This window comes from Ceratina calcarata, unplaced genomic scaffold (genome assembly GCF_001652005.2).
Source record: "Ceratina calcarata isolate Rehan_Ccalc_2016 unplaced genomic scaffold, ASM165200v1 scaffold72.2, whole genome shotgun sequence".
Classification (NCBI taxonomy): Eukaryota; Metazoa; Arthropoda; class Insecta; order Hymenoptera; family Apidae; genus Ceratina; species Ceratina calcarata.
In genome coordinates this window covers 49,732-65,608 of record NW_017178472.1, presented here as the reverse complement: position 1 = coordinate 65,608, position 15,877 = coordinate 49,732, and the positions used below count along the sequence as shown (strand labels likewise).

General features: G+C 34.3%; 4 protein-coding genes across 5 annotated transcripts; 2 read left to right on the top strand and 2 right to left on the bottom strand.

Moving 5' to 3' along the window:
- Positions 1-373: 373 nt before the first annotated feature.
- Chd64 (transgelin calponin-3) lies at positions 374-12,457 on the top strand. The gene is made up of 4 exons (XM_018033462.2): positions 374-603; positions 10,995-11,131; positions 11,209-11,413; positions 11,560-12,457. The coding sequence occupies exons 1-4, from the start codon at positions 550-552 to the stop codon at positions 11,728-11,730; spliced, it is 567 nt and encodes a 188-aa protein (XP_017888951.1). The 5' UTR covers positions 374-549; the 3' UTR covers positions 11,731-12,457.
- Positions 12,458-13,454: 997 nt separating this feature from the next.
- mRpS6 (mitochondrial ribosomal protein S6) lies at positions 13,455-14,561 on the bottom strand. 2 transcript variants are annotated; one of them, XM_018033471.2, is made up of 4 exons: positions 14,262-14,561; positions 13,983-14,122; positions 13,745-13,909; positions 13,455-13,616 (listed from the first exon to the last, which is right to left on the bottom strand). In XM_018033471.2, exons 1-4 carry the CDS (start codon positions 14,304-14,306, stop codon positions 13,520-13,522), a joined length of 447 nt encoding a protein of 148 aa, XP_017888960.1. In that variant the 5' UTR covers positions 14,307-14,561; the 3' UTR covers positions 13,455-13,519. The 2 variants fall into 2 exon arrangements, with proteins under 2 accessions (XP_017888960.1, XP_026673801.1); XM_026818000.1 differs by having other exon boundaries at positions 13,745-13,877; positions 13,983-14,070; positions 14,262-14,353.
- On the top strand, positions 14,333-15,183 carry Hsc20 (iron-sulfur cluster co-chaperone protein HscB-like protein, mitochondrial). Its single transcript, XM_018033441.2, has 3 exons — positions 14,333-14,954; positions 15,026-15,132; positions 15,174-15,183. The coding sequence occupies exons 1-3, from the start codon at positions 14,589-14,591 to the stop codon at positions 15,181-15,183; spliced, it is 483 nt and encodes a 160-aa protein (XP_017888930.1). The 5' UTR covers positions 14,333-14,588.
- A 4-nt stretch (positions 15,184-15,187) lies between these two features.
- On the bottom strand, positions 15,188-15,798 carry Ak6 (adenylate kinase isoenzyme 6; the record flags this gene model as incomplete). The annotated part of the gene is made up of 2 exons (XM_026818012.1): positions 15,188-15,543; positions 15,613-15,798. Coding segments are annotated over 2 exons (528 nt in total), but the record flags the coding sequence as incomplete, so codon positions are not given.
- Between the last annotated feature and the right edge of the window lie 79 nt (positions 15,799-15,877).

The window sequence follows — 15,877 nt, the reverse complement described above, 5'->3', positions numbered from 1 at the left end:
TTCTTTAAAACTCTTCAAGCTCATAAATATGTTGGAAGACAAACAGTTCCTATACGTGCATAGTAGAAACTTGGTGCCCATTTATTTAGTATGAGTTCATGTCCAAAGAAATGAATTACATATAACGGTGCTCAATTAGCCGGACACCCACTGAAATGTTATTTAGATAGGTAAAGTTCCACTATACCTGAACGAGGTCGTCAGGAAATTTTTCGGCACGCACGACATCGGCTCCAGGAATTCGTCAGAGACAGTGCCTGACGTCATCATCCCCGTGCCAGACTGGAGAACGGAGGTCACGTGTCGCGGCGTCAAACGAAAACTCAATACACACTCGTCCAATCCTGTGGCGTTCAGCGAGCGTCGGAAGAAGGACTCTTCTCGGCGATCGGCACCCGGTACCGTAGCGCATCAGTCGAGCCGCAACCGTCGAACGGTGAATGTCGTTACACGGCTAATTTGATTTTAAACGATCTCGATTTCCCGTTTGTTTTCTTCTACGTTTGTGCGTTTCATACTTTTGGGTGAAACAAGTGGAAGGTGAACGAAATGGCGAACAACAGGGCTACCAAGTCTGGATTCGCGGCGGAAGCGCAGAGGAAGGTGAGAGATGAAGCTATTTTTTCTCTTTTATTTTTCGTTTAGTGCCTCGTGACCCAGTGCGAGACCATCCCTCGGGGAACTCGACCTAGTAAGGGTGGTAGCGCAAGCGTAATACGCCGAGTTCGTTGTACCTGTATTTTAAGTGATATGCAGATGAATTATGATTCCATCAAATAAGCATGTAACCGCTTCCTATTATTGATTATTGGAATTTTATAGGTATTTCATTGAAATATTTTATTTGGTGCGATATGCATTTTTCACATGTATCGTACGTATAAACCATTATCTATTAGTTCAGTTTTCTTCGTTCACTGGATTAAAACCAGAATTTACACTCGGTAAATATTATGACGCTTCATTAAGTCGAAGTATTAATTGTGAGAAATTTCACATGTTTATCGTGAAGCTTTCTGTACGTGTATGTACCTACGTGTCAGTTGACTGCGTCTGCAGATTATATTGCTCATGTTAGAGATATTCCGTGACGCTTATCGGAGAGCAATTCCATAAGTAATTAAAATGTAGAGCCCGTAAATATGTACATACATAAGTGGATGCCTTTGAATACAGGAACGTATTCAAAGACATAATCTACATCAGTTTTAAAAATGAATTACATTTCTCTTTAATTATCATATTCTTTTAAAAATCGAATAAATGCTCACACTGTAATGTAAGTCATTTGGAAATATTGAACATTTCTAATAACCTGTTCGAAAACGTACGATCATTCTTTTATGTACTTCTTGCTCACTAAAAACTAAATCTTTTTTATTCAATATTCTTCAAACGTGTAGCCATTAACAAGAAAGTTTTCATGATTCGTAGTAAAAAATAATCTCGTAACACTTACTTTTGAAAGAGCATGCATCAGCAACTTTGAACTGGAAATCGCGAAGTGTCACGTAAAGCGTAGATAAATCGAGCTCGAGCAGAGGATTTACGAGCGGATTATCATCGTTCCGACGCGGTCGAAGTGTGTCCCTTACGGTACACCTGAAAGTGCGTTTCTATCAAGGCTCGTCTTGGAACTCGGAACTCGAGGGACTCGCGTTTTCGTTCGTTCCAAGCAGCAGCTGCAAGCCGTACCTTTCTTTCGTCCGAGGGAATTAAAACGAGACCCAGTTGCCAAAGAAGGGAGCGTCCCTCGCTCGAAAACTGGCCGGCCATGGTACACTTCTTCTCTCGCCTCACGACTCAGCCTTTTACCTTCCTAATATTTCCAGCTTGTCACGTGACACGTCGGGGAACTCATCATCCATTCGTACGTTACTCTTCCATGAAACTGAACAATAACTCATTCATGAGACGAATTCATTCATTCATTTTAAGAATTTTTCATAGAAATATTTAAATCTTATAGTACAAATAATGTTTTCCTGTACGAAGTTCTTACTTTTGAAAATAAATTCGTCAAAAATATGTCCTAGCTAAATTATTTCTCTTAAAAATAAAACAAAAATTATATATTTATTACATGTATATCTTTAAATCAGAGACGGTTACACTCATAATAAGGCAACCTAGATCGTTCCAGAGCTGTCGTATTCGAGTCACTCTTCTGCAATGGAAAATAACTTCGAACAACTCAAAGAATGTTGTCATTAAGGAGAAACATATATAAAAAGAAAGGCCTCGAGTATTCGTCGTTCTCAATTGAACACAGAGAAAAAATAGGACGAAGTACAAAACACAAGGGAGCTGTTGTACCATGGTTTTCGTGCTCGTTCTTTTTTCCATACCCACGAGACAATAGCGAGTAACTAGTCCGAAGGACGCTCATTACCTTGTGGAGAAACATTCATTACGAAGATACGCTTATCACCATTGGAATGCATCGGGTTTCGTTCACTGCTTCATTTCTTTTCGCTGATTCAATACCGCGCGCTCAACGATTGCATATGTGAACGAAATTCGACATGGTTTGAGGAAAAAATAACTTAACACATTTTCATATATTATTCCAGTACTTCATAACTAATTAAAGGAATATATCATAATTGGGATCTTAATTTCAGGCTGAAGGTCATAGATAATATTGTTATCATTATCTTAGAGTTCTCTTGAAGAAACCAATTAATTTTCATTATTGGGTCAGTCGGTACGATGATCTCATTACGGAGTTATTCCACATTCATATACATAACGTAATACTACTTAAAAATAAGTTGTGTACATTGCCAGTGTTACATAATTATTAACTTCCAAACGAGTTCTGATACTAGACTAATTATTTTATAAAAATATGATTAGTCTATATTTATCTATTTGTATAGCCTTAATTATTCATGCACCACTTCCAAGCTTAAGTAGCACGTATAGCAACTAAAAGATAAAATCATTCTTCCACTCAGTTAGAATATACATGTAGTCCAAGCTGAAAATTTGTCAAGTCAGCCTAGCCTTCGAGACATGTTATGTTCTGTTATCGACAAGTATTTACTTCGTTATCACAATTATAGCTTAAACTTTTTTAATTTGAATGGAATATCCGATTGATTCTATTTATCAGTTATTTTCTAGTTATTGATTAAATACACAATTTCATACATTAATCAAAACGTGTTTATTTTTTAACGACTTGTGTAGTAAATTCCTCTACACTTACCTAAGAATATTAACAAGTAAACGTAGAATGTTTTCGTACTACTGTTCATTGTATTTGTAAAAACACAAGCTGCTTTCAACACGCGTATCACATCAATTACGTTCTAATTGAAACATGTTTCTCCCCCTCACGATATGGTGCACTATTTTTAAAAATTGTTGTTTCAATTCCTCGTACGGCGTACCATGCGGGAACGATGTTTCGTTACAAAACAGCGATAACAAAATTATAGCCACGTGTTTCCGTGAATGAACCCGCCACGAATGTACGGCATTATGCGTACGGTATCTAAAAATAGGCATGCTTCATCCCCGTGGCGAGAGGATATCTGTATTAGCCACCGGAAATACTATAAAGTGGTTTCCGTTTTAGGAACGAATAGCTGAAGGCAAGACTCGGCGAACGCGCCGTTCGTTCCTTACTATTTTCGTTTTACTAGACTCCCTAATCATCCATGCCGTATTAACGATTCAGATTCCTGCAACTCGTGTTCCGAGGAATTCCCACGTCCATCGGCTTTCCCTCTTCCGTTCTTCGAAACTTGGCGCGTAATTGCTCCCACAGTTGATGAAGAATTGCAAGTGAATCAGTATATCGAATAATGAGAAGAATTTTAACCGTATTTCTTTGTAACTTTGAAATTCACAATTATAGTGGTAAAAAAGATATTAAAAATATTTTGAAATCGTTTAATCATTAGACATTTTATACTGTTTAAATTTATATTCGAAAACTATACTCTGAATAAAATTATAAAGGTCCATTCTTCCTCTCATAGTCTGTAATCACCAAATACATACCTAGCAAGACGTTAGCAACGTTTTGTACACAAATCATTAGTTGACACGCGAGGCCAAGCGTAGCAATAGGGGTGAAGGACGCATACAAATTCTGTCCAGCGAAACTGAGATACAAGTCAGTAAAACATGTCCAACCTCTGCATCCTGCTCGGCATTTGTTTATCTTAAATACTTTTCTATACCTGTTCATCGATTCTGATTCTTTGAACTAAGAAAAGGCTTTATAAATACTAGAGAATTACAGATAAAACACAAAAGATACATATAATCTATGACATTTGAACAATGTAATGTTCAGTAGTATCACAGACTTATGACTGAGAAGATACTTATCGGTTGTTTTCTCTTAAAACCTCTAAGTTTTATCAAATATGACTCAATTGTTTTCACTTGAAGTTTTTATGATTGGATCACCATTTGGTAATGGTCTTACAAAAAGAGCATTTAAAAGAAATTATATCAAGAATCATAATCACCTAACTTCAAGTTCTTGGCAGCAAAGTATCTTGACAAACTTGACTACCATGAAGGAACTTTCTCTCATTTGTGAGTCACACCCGAGCATACTTTCTTTCTTATGTCACGCTGCCGTCAACCAAAGCCAAAGTCAGTATCACTTGTAATTATTATTTACGGATCGTGTCGATAAATTATTACTTAATCGAATATCGGGACGTATTACTAAGCACGTTTTATAATTACGCGTGTCAGTGGAAAGTCTCTCGGAGGGAGAAAATTGAATAAGAGATTAATAGGCAGGATTACATCAAGAAATGAATGGTTTATTGCTCGGCTCGTTAAACGCTGTAGAACTTATGTCGGATTACTTTTCTGCGTGCCGCGAAGCAATTATTCGAACGAGTTCGGAATCACCAAGGAATTAATTAAAAGAAAAGTAACTGAGTTGTGCGAAGACCTCGACACGGCATCTTCCGTTGTGTGCAATTTTGCATTCTTTCAAATTAACAGTCTCGAATTCCCACGAGTGCCACGGGAGAATTTCACGGTCGAAAAACAACCGTGAACTTCTACGCCATCAGTACTACTAATTTCTATCAGTCGAAATCTCTTGTCCTCGTTAATGTAAATCATACACATATATTAAAAGCCAAAGTCAGTATCACTTGTAATTATTATTTACGGATCGTGTCGATAAATTATTACTTAATCGAATATCGGGACGTATTACTAAGCACGTTTTATAATTACGCGTGTCAGTGGAAAGTCTCTCGGAGGGAGAAAATTGAATAAGAGATTAATAGGCAGGATTACATCAAGAAATGAATGGTTTATTGCTCGGCTCGTTAAACGCTGTAGAACTTATGTCGGATTACTTTTCTGCGTGCCGCGAAGCAATTATTCGAACGAGTTCGGAATCACCAAGGAATTAATTAAAAGAAAAGTAACTGAGTTGTGCGAAGACCTCGACACGGCATCTTCCGTTGTGTGCAATTTTGCATTCTTTCAAATTAACAGTCTCGAATTCCCACGAGTGCCACGGGAGAATTTCACGGTCGAAAAACAACCGTGAACTTCTACGCCATCAGTACTACTAATTTCTATCAGTCGAAATCTCTTGTCCTCGTTAATGTAAATCATACACATATATTAACGAGCCACAAAGTTATTAAACTAACAAGACAGGAATTGAAAATATGCGTGGATGTAAAGACTGACAAATTAAATGAAAATTATTGTACAATTATTATATTAATATATAATTATTCAGCAAGCAAGCAACTTGAAATTCTCAAGATTATAATATCATATGACAAGAACACACTGTTCAATAAAATAGGTAATACAAATCAATAGAGAAGCTCGTAACCTAATCGTAAGACGCTTAGTTTAAACTGTGAACATAAATGACAAGATGAATTAAATTTTCCTTGACGATTGTATAACCGTATGATGTATATGTTCACGAGCGAGTCCATTCGATTCAGAAAGGATAGGATTTGTCATGTCGATACAAATCAATTCCTTGCCTTTACCTCTTCGGGCTTCATCTCGTTTAGAACACCTTTTACGGCGTACAGCGTGCCGGTAACCTTCGAGGAGGATCACCTTTGAAAATGTATGAAACCGTATTCGTGAATTATGCAATCGCGAGGTCTTACGAACTGGGTCAACGATTTTTCTGAATCTAAATTCCATTTTTTATTCATTGAGCTCGAACTACTGTAGATTCAACGTATAAAGATTATTTTTTAAATGCCCCATTAAAATGTATACATCTTTATATAGATAATAATTTAGATTTTATTTGGTCAGTTTATTTATAAATTTTTCTTAATTACAAGACAATGAAGATTTTAGATATTATTTTATAAACTAAGGATAGAACACTCAAGTATGACAAGAAGAACAAAATATGTTAGCGAGTTAACAACCGCAGGTGATGAATCACAATCGATTGTGAGTCAAAATAATGTTACGCAATGCTACGAAAGTGGGCCTCCCGTATTAAGTCGATCTATGATCAATTCGATCTTCCTTAAAGATTATCTCCCTTTTAAGGGAAATCGTTAAGCGCGACGATCATTTCGGGAGCAAATCTTCCGACAGCAATGCAAGTCTCTGTACCGATATGGAAACTGGTCGAACGAGAAACCTTCTTTTAAATGCGGTTCTCCTTGCGCTCGCGATCAAGGTGAATCGATGTAATCGACGTGATTCCCTCCCCCTTTTTTCCCCTTTCAATTCGCGAAATGGAATTCCGAATTGGTACCTCTAGTGCCATTGCAAAACACATTATTATATTCGAAATTGAGAATAATAAGTGCATTAACATTTACTGTGGTTCCCAGTGAGGTCAATTCATATGATATCAATTTAATCTTTGTATAGCGCTCGATAACAGTTGATAACAGTTTCTAAAAAGTCGCCGACCATTCTTATCGTTAAATCGATAATTACATGACTGGTTGTACATTTTTCTTGATTTACTAATGATTGCGTCTTAGTCGTTCTATCCTTGTCTTATCAATAGCTTTCTTTCTATTAAAAAAAGATAAAAAATACGACGACAGTATAGGCCGCTAAGAAATACCAAGTCTCACAACAGTGAACTTTTAATTGTTAAAAATTTCAGGAACATCTGTGACCTGTTCAAAGATATCAAGATCAAAATCGCAGATTTATTTGAATGGAATGACTGTTCTGATTCACGCAATTAACCATGGAAAGAAAAATAGCGTTAAATTAGTTAACACTTAATTCTGTGGCCAATAAATTGATCTAGCTGATCTCGGAGTAACCAAGAAAATGATTTCGCTGGATAAGAGCAATTTCTACAATCCGTCGAACGCAGCATCGAGTCATTGAGATGGCCACATGGCCACAGGCCCCTGACCCAATTTTCATGACCGTGAACGTTACGCCATTAAAAGCGTCGTTGTCGTAAGTGCCACGAGGCGATCCTTTAATTGCGAACATTTGCTCCATCAAATGACGCGGTTCTATTGCTCCCTCCATGAGCTCTATGCGAAATAATTCATATAACTAATGCAGTCTCGTTTTGTATTAATGGTAAAGGAACGTCGAAATTAATAATTAATTAGTATGTTCAGATCAAGTCAATAACGATCAAAAACATGACATTACTGTCATTCGTAAGAGTAATAAATAGATTTCAATGATAACATAAAAATATGAATTAGGTACTCAAAAATAAAATCACAAATACGAGTTTAGATAACAATATAATTTTATTGCTCGTATTAGACCAATTGGTCTAGTCATTTGATTTCGCTATACGGTATCTTTTTCTCATATTTAATCGATATACTATTTGGAAAAAAGTTAAAAATATCATCCACGTGTATCTAATCATACAGAGTGCAATGATCAAGTAAAATTATCTATATAATCTGACGTTCTTATTTTGTTAAAAAAATTTAATTCATTATGACACGGTGCAATGTATAATGTTGTTTATCGCAACATGTCTTAGAAGTTCTTTACTATCTGCTCCAAAGCAAAATTCATTTAATTAATAAGAAGACGAAGCTAGTTTCCGGGAGTATCACTCGTTGGAAACAGCAGGAGAAGTAATACAAACGCAGATTCGACCCGCATCATTTTGAACACAATAGACTCCACCACACCCTTCGAACTTTAGAATCCGGATCCAGGTATTCAAGATCGCGTAGTATGCAACGGAACATATACCTTAGGTAGTCACACCCTATCCCAAAACTTTTCGCTTTGCCTCGGAGGCATAAGCACGACCTTCCTGGAATTTATACACGTTCTACACATAGCAACAGGAGTAAATGTAAAAACATCTGGTGGAATGAAGAGTTCAGTAAGTTTTATGTGCCATATATCTTTACTATGAATCAACGAATGCCTTCCAAGATTTAAGAAATATGTAGGAATAGAAATTAATAATGAAACATAACATAATTAACGCATTCGGTTTTGTAAGAACACTGCATAATCATTAAATGAATTCTACTTTTTTAATTTATAACATCTATGTTTGCCTTTCACTAATTTTGATTTATTCATAAAATCAAAGGCTAATTTTGTTGCAATATATTTAAAAGAAAGACTTAACGATGGTGCGTTGAAATAGCTATGCAAGGCAATTTGTAAAGCGAACGATCACGCGTGTATGCAAATGTTCCTGCGGACTTGCAAATCTGAAGAAATCTTTGACGTCAAACCGTCATATAGTATATTAAGTAATCCGAAAGATGACTTCATGAAGTCATAAAGCATTGCATGGAACGATGTAATGCTTCGTTCCACTCGGCCACCCTAAACTTTGATGATTTTTCAACGCGTGTTGTAAGTTGCTCTTTCCTCGTTAATGAAATTATAGTTCGCTTACCTAATACCTAAATATAGAATCCACATCGTGACTGACATCGTTGGTTCATATCGCATAGATAACAAGCGCTGCTTGGACGATTTCTATATTATATGTATGTATATCGTCATTTGGGTGCAATGTAACGATCCGAAAGGAACACATTGCTTTATATCTTATCATTTTTCAAACACACAGCAGAAAGTTAAAAGTTGTAAGTGAAATTCATATCACTATATCGAGGAATTCAAAGAATAGGAGTACGAATAAAACTCAAACATAAAATATATTTTGTACCGATAATGTAATAACAGGCTTGTTCCTATTTGTCAAATATTATTAGCTTCTTAAACAGCATGTTCAAACCTTTACAACAATCGAATATGCGATAACAGTTTTGTTTGAAAACAAGTGAACGAAGATACGAGAGCGATTACCTATAGTATATGATGTCTTTGTACTGAAAAAGGTAGGCTCAAACATGAAAAAACGTTTGCTTGTACACAGTATTGCTTACTTTCTTTTCATGTTTCACCTTAGATAAAACTAAGTAACAACAAAGTGGTTAAGGAGCTGATCAAATAATGAAACGAACTCGAGGAAGCGAACTTTTCTCCTGTGAAAGCCTGGACGCCTTAAATTTAACAATCACTAATTATTCGCGCTATTGATACCCACAATGTATAGTATCGTTGCTCGTGCGTATGCTGGTTTCAAAGGAAGCGCGATTTTAACAAGCCGAAAGACGTGTTCGGTGAAAGTGAATACTTTCAACGTGAAACTTCTTTACAACAGACTTGCTCATTATTTATAGACTTCCTAATTGATGTGCTATTGCAAAAGTACAGACTTTACTGATTTAAGATTGTTCCATAATTTTCTTATAATATAAAATAGTAATCATAAAAAAATATAATTAATATAAAATGTGTCATGAATGAATTAATGTTTTTAAAATTTTTAATTAACATAATTGTTTCACTCTATTAGACAAATACTAGAAATAATGAATTTTGTGGCGAGTATTTATTTTTCTATTATGACTACTAGATGTCCTTTAATTGCACGTGTGCGACCACGAAAGTAGATGTTTTACGATGACATGTGAAATACATCACGATCAAGAAGGCACCGTATGGCTAACGGAATATGCATATTGCATCAGGATGAACGCGACTCGGCGGTCCATGCTTACGAACCTCTCCTTTTTAGGTAGCCTTTACGTGAATAACTGTGCATTCATTACGCGTTCTCCATGATCTCTTCACAGAGTTCAAAATGCAAGAACTTCCTCAAATTATTAATGCTCTTTTTCATAAGTACCTTTCTAAGATTATAAAGCGATCGCGTGAAATTAAAAACAAATTTTGCGCTTTAGAGTAAGAAAAAGAGAGGAATGTACGTACGTAAAGTCTGAGTAACCGTATTTTGGAGCTAAAAATTTCATTCTATCGTAAATTGATTTTATGAATATTTGAATATAAATACCATTTAATTATTTTGTATCGAATTTTAATCAATGCGACTGACTTTTTTATTATGTGCGAAATTTCATAAATTCCAGCTATATAATTTCCGCAATAAGTTATATGTGCAAATTATCCATACGAGATTAATATATGGTAGTAAGTATTTTGAAAATTTCGGACACGTGTCACTATTTTAATTTATAGTCAGAACAACCGTAAGTTCTCTGTATTTTCTTCTAAAAAGGATTTACTTTTGTTTTTTGTGGTAGATGAAAACATTTACATTCGTATTTAGAAGCACGCTTCGATCGTTTTAAGTAACGCAGGAACTTTCTCTGCTACGATGCTTGCATTCACGGGAAAGATTTGCGAGGCACCTCGAGAAACAACGAGCGAAGTGTTCAAACAAGTTAGGTCAGTGACTCCGGACACGTTCGTGTCGCAGACCCTACAGGATGTGTTACTTGGACCACTGGCACATCGCATAATTAATAGCGAGCTGTCGCCAATGGCTCGTGCCCCTTTGAGTCCAAAAGATTGGCAAGAATCTCGTCTAATAAAAAATAATTTTTAAAATAGAAGATTTCCACGAAATTTTTAGAACGATATTCCGTTTGACCGAATGTTAGTCCCTTAACGAACTTGCATTTCGTGGAACATGCCATCTAAAAATAAATAAACTTCTGTTACAGATTAATAGCAAGTACAGCGAGGAGCTGGCGCAGGAATGTTTGGAATGGATCAAGACGATCACTGGGGAGAACATAAACACTAACGGAGACATGGATAATTTCTACGAAATACTGAAAGATGGAGTCCTTCTTTGCAAGTACTTACCCCTTCTATGGCATGTCTATTAACATTACTCAAATTGTCTGATGATTAATTATCGCTTCATCTTTCTAGACTGGTAAACGATATCAAGGAGGGATCCGTGAAGAAGATCAATAAAACCACCTTGGCATTCAAATGCATGGAGAACATTAACGCGTTCCTCGAGGCCGCGAGACAGTTAGGTGTCCCAGCTCAAGAGACCTTCCAAACTGTTGACCTCTGGGAGAGACAAAATCTCAACTCGGTCGTAATTTGCTTGCAATCTCTCGGTAGAAAGGTAATTTCAATCGTTTATACATGTATTGTTATATCTCCATTATTTCAATTTATCTTATAAAAAATGCCGTATACAATATTCTTACTGTGGAGATTGCGACTGTGAAAGGTTTCATTATTATTCTAATTCGGAAGTTTGGTTCTCAGGCGGGTAACTATGGCAAACCAAGCATCGGACCAAAAGAAGCAGACAAAAATGTGCGCAATTTCACCGAAGAACAATTGAGGGCCGGACAGGGTGTGATTAGTCTACAATACGGCAGTAACAAGGGTGCTAACCAGAGCGGCATCAACTTCGGGAACACTAGACATATGTAAACTCATTCAATCCCATTCTCATCCCCGTTTCTTATTTTATTTTTACGATAAACTAGACATTTACGGACAAAAAATTTCGTTGTACAATGTTTCTTATCGTGGTCCAAGTTATTCACAATCCTGAATGGTGCACAAAACACGTTAATACGCGTGTTAAATGACTTTCTATGCATTTAAACTAGGTGATAGTGAACTATAATGTGAAATTTTTATATTCGTTTTCTCCTGCAGTCGAGATTGAGCAATCTCAAAAGTTGTACATGTACTTTCATGCTCAATCCATGAAAATTAAGTCTATTTCGCACGATAGTATATTTATACATTGTTAATGTATCACAAATGGTTCAAAGTCCATTCTATAATCAGAGAACAAGTTATTTCTAAATGTTAAAGATCAAAAGGTATATTATACCACTGGTTACAATTGGTAAGTCATGGTGGTACCACATTTGTTAAATATTACAGATAGATTATAAAAACAGGGCTGCTGATATAGCGAGCTCACTCTGTTACTGTTACTATGGAACCTCTTACGAGTTACAATGTAACCAAATTATACTTTAACAAAAATTCATGTTGCACGTGAGACGATAACTATTATAATTATTGTATAATGACAAATGAAATATAATTATTTTAAGTATTTTGTACAAATATTTTTTGATGATTATAAAAATGATTTTTCATAATGTATTGACAATATGAGTTAATAAACGACCTACAGATAGATAATAAGGCAATAAATCTCTCCTTCTTAGAAAGATATTACCCGTAAAATACAAATTTTGAAGTATCTTAAGGAACCGTAATAACAACTATATCTTAAGCTATATGCGTAACAAATACTCTTTCGAATATATTTTAAAAGAACATTTCTCCTAGTTATTTAACCTGAATGGTGCACAAAACACGTTAATACGCGTGTTAAATGACTTTCTATGCATTTAAACTAGGTGATAGTGAACTATAATGTGAAATTTTTATATTCGTTTTCTCCTGCAGTCGAGATTGAGCAATCTCAAAAGTTGTACATGTACTTTCATGCTCAATCCATGAAAATTAAGTCTATTTCGCACGATAGTATATTTATACATTGTTAATGTATCACAAATGGTTCAAAGTCCATTCTATAATCAGAGAACAAGTTATTTCTAAATGTTAAAGATCAAAAGGTATATTATACCACTGGTTACAATTGGTAAGTCATGGTGGTACCACATTTGTTAAATATTACAGATAGATTATAAAAACAGGGCTGCTGATATAGCGAGCTCACTCTGTTACTGTTACTATGGAACCTCTTACGAGTTACAATGTAACCAAATTATACTTTAACAAAAATTCATGTTGCACGTGAGACGATAACTATTATAATTATTGTATAATGACAAATGAAATATAATTATTTTAAGTATTTTGTACAAATATTTTTTGATGATTATAAAAATGATTTTTCATAATGTATTGACAATATGAGTTAATAAACGACCTACAGATAGATAATAAGGCAATAAATCTCTCCTTCTTAGAAAGATATTACCCGTAAAATACAAATTTTGAAGTATCTTAAGGAACCGTAATAACAACTATATCTTAAGCTATATGCGTAACAAATACTCTTTCGAATATATTTTAAAAGAACATTTCTCCTAGTTATTTATTTACTTATTATATAATTTTTAAGAGTTGAAAGCCTTCGTATAATAAAATGAATCAACATTTTATTACTGCATATTTTTTTATTTGTAAATCATACATACTACATTTTACAATAATTAAAATAGTCCATTTATCTTTTGAAAGGATAATAATCAAGACCCGAATTAGATTCAAATTTATTACGGTTAAATTTCCTGCCTGTTTCTAAAAGCTTCTGAACACTGGGCCTATAAGATAGAAAAGATATATGAAATAACTTCTTTTGTATGAATAAACTATTAACTACTAAAACTAATAACAACACATAGTTTAGTTAAGTTGGAATTAAATAAATAGGAATGCTCAAGGTATTTACCTGTAAGGTGGAGGTAATAGCTCATCATGTAATGTACATTCCATATTCTTATTTAGTTCATTTTGTTTATATACATATGCTTTGATAATCCCTAAATTCCTTTTACAATCATCCTTAATTAATTTTACACTGGCTGGTGGAACATCAAAAGAAAACATAAAATGACTGAAAATAATGAAAATAGAAATATGTTAAGTAAGATGCAATGAACATACAAGAAAGATTAATGAAGACCTACCCAGCTCGTGTATAATTTCCATGATCGGTATGTGCTTTACATGGGAGATCTTTCTCACCCCAGTTTTCAATTTTCCTAATAAATCCACCTGTTGAAAAGATTGAATTTGCCACGTTTTTCAAAACAGTCATGTATTCAGCCTGTAAATATAGTTTATTAATAAGTAATAAACAAAAATACCTATCTTTCTCCGCTATCGACATATATTAAGATAACAAATAGGTTAAATCTAGTTTTTCGTAATCTACATAAAATATTATTGTGATTAATATTAATTACCTTATTTGCCACTCGCAATAATAATGGCATTTCATAAGTAGGCATTTTTGTATATTTTTATTTCGTCTAGATCACAATAATATTTAAAACACAACTTTCGTGTCGAACACTAGGATCACAAATTGTATTTTATAACTCGAGATGTTATACGTAGTATATTAAGACACATTAGAAGAATAAAATCAACATATTACACAGTTAATAATTCATACGAACGATCGACAATTAACTATATTAACTTTTGCTTTGACTTAAAAGTTATAAGCCTATCGCTGCCTACCCTCAACTCTAAAACTTTTAAGGTTATAATAACCTCGTACTAAAAGTATGAATTCGAAGAAAATACTGTTCAATGTTACGAAAAACATTTCGTGTTTAACTTATATGAGACAACATCAACAAAGTCTATATTCACATTATGTAGACAAAAATTATGTCCTTCCGTCAATTTTAGCAAATGCTTTACGATATTCGAGTGATAGCCCTTTGAAATGTTGGAACTGCAATTTTATGTACAAATCTGATTTATTTTGTTCCAAGTGTAAAGTTTTACAAGAACCGCCAGAAAATATAACTTATTTCGATATAATAGGTATTCCGAAAAGTTATGACGTTACAGTAGCAGACATTCAGAAAAAGTACATAGAACTACAAAAGTTATTGCATCCTGATAAATTCAGTACCAAATCTGAGGTATGTATGAGTTGTTTGTAATAAAAAGTTATTGGTATATCTATTAAAACATGTACTGTTTATTTTTACAGAAGGAGAAAGAGATCTCTGAGATGTTATCTTCCTTAGTAAATAAAGCATATAGTACATTGTCACATCCAGACTCCATTTTCCTTAAATATCTTTCTTTGAAAACAGTGTATATGTATATGCAAAACAAAACATGCACATGTAGAAAAGTAAAAAATAACAGATTGATAAAATTAAGCTAGTCTTCTTGATTATCTATTTTCCATTGTTCAATCCACTGACATATTCTATTTACATTTTCGTTGACTTGATTTAGATCATTACTTGTTAATTCATGAACTATTTCTTCTCTGTAGGCGGACTTTGCCTCTTCAAGAATTGTTTGAAATATTTCACAATCTATATTATCCTCTAACTTTTTTCCTATGTAACCCCTGTCCCTTAAACGATCATACAAGATAGTATTGTCTGTTCTTAGTACAAAAACAATGTCAAACCATCTCTCAGGAAAGAAATCAGCTCCATGATAATCTATAATTTTTCCACCTTCACACATTAGGCCTTCCAACTGATCTAATAACTGTAATTAAAAAGATATATTAAAATAAAAATTTAACAGAAACCAGTTTCTTCTTACTTTATTAATCACCTTATCTTCATCTAAGACGGGACATTGATATACTTCATCGTATTCTTCCAAACACTCCTTCTCAATCGCAAATTTGCTAACATCAATCCAGGTTAAACCAGTCTTCTCAGATAAAAGACGAGACATTAAACTTTTTCCTACACCAGGGGTACCTAAATACAACAAATTTATTAGACGACTGTAAATAATTTTGTTTTACATGAATACATTAAAAAATTAATTGTAAAAATTAAGTGTACATTAATCTAATTTTAAAAGTTACCTG

What these genes read in the sequence shown, in the direction of transcription:
- Chd64 (XM_018033462.2), top strand. Translation starts at nt 550, where the DNA reads ATGGCGAACAACAGGGCTACCAAGTCTGGATTCGCGGCGGAAGCGCAG. An exon ending in CGGCGGAAGCGCAGAGGAAG is followed by an intron (nt 604 to 10,994) that starts GTGAGAGATGAA and finishes CTTCTGTTACAG; the next exon opens with ATTAATAGCAAGTACAGCGA. An exon ending in TGCAATCTCTCGGTAGAAAG is followed by an intron (nt 11,414 to 11,559) that starts GTAATTTCAATC and finishes TTTGGTTCTCAG; the next exon opens with GCGGGTAACTATGGCAAACC.
- mRpS6 (XM_018033471.2), bottom strand. Translation starts at nt 14,306, where the DNA reads ATGCCTACTTATGAAATGCCATTATTATTGCGAGTGGCAAATAAG. An exon ending in TATTGCGAGTGGCAAATAAG is followed by an intron (nt 14,123 to 14,261) that starts GTAATTAATATT and finishes CTATATTTACAG; the next exon opens with GCTGAATACATGACTGTTTT. An exon ending in CTATTACCTCCACCTTACAG is followed by an intron (nt 13,617 to 13,744) that starts GTAAATACCTTG and finishes TCTATCTTATAG; the next exon opens with GCCCAGTGTTCAGAAGCTTT.
- Hsc20 (XM_018033441.2), top strand. Translation starts at nt 14,589, where the DNA reads ATGAATTCGAAGAAAATACTGTTCAATGTTACGAAAAACATTTCGTGT. An exon ending in AATTCAGTACCAAATCTGAG is followed by an intron (nt 14,955 to 15,025) that starts GTATGTATGAGT and finishes TTATTTTTACAG; the next exon opens with AAGGAGAAAGAGATCTCTGA.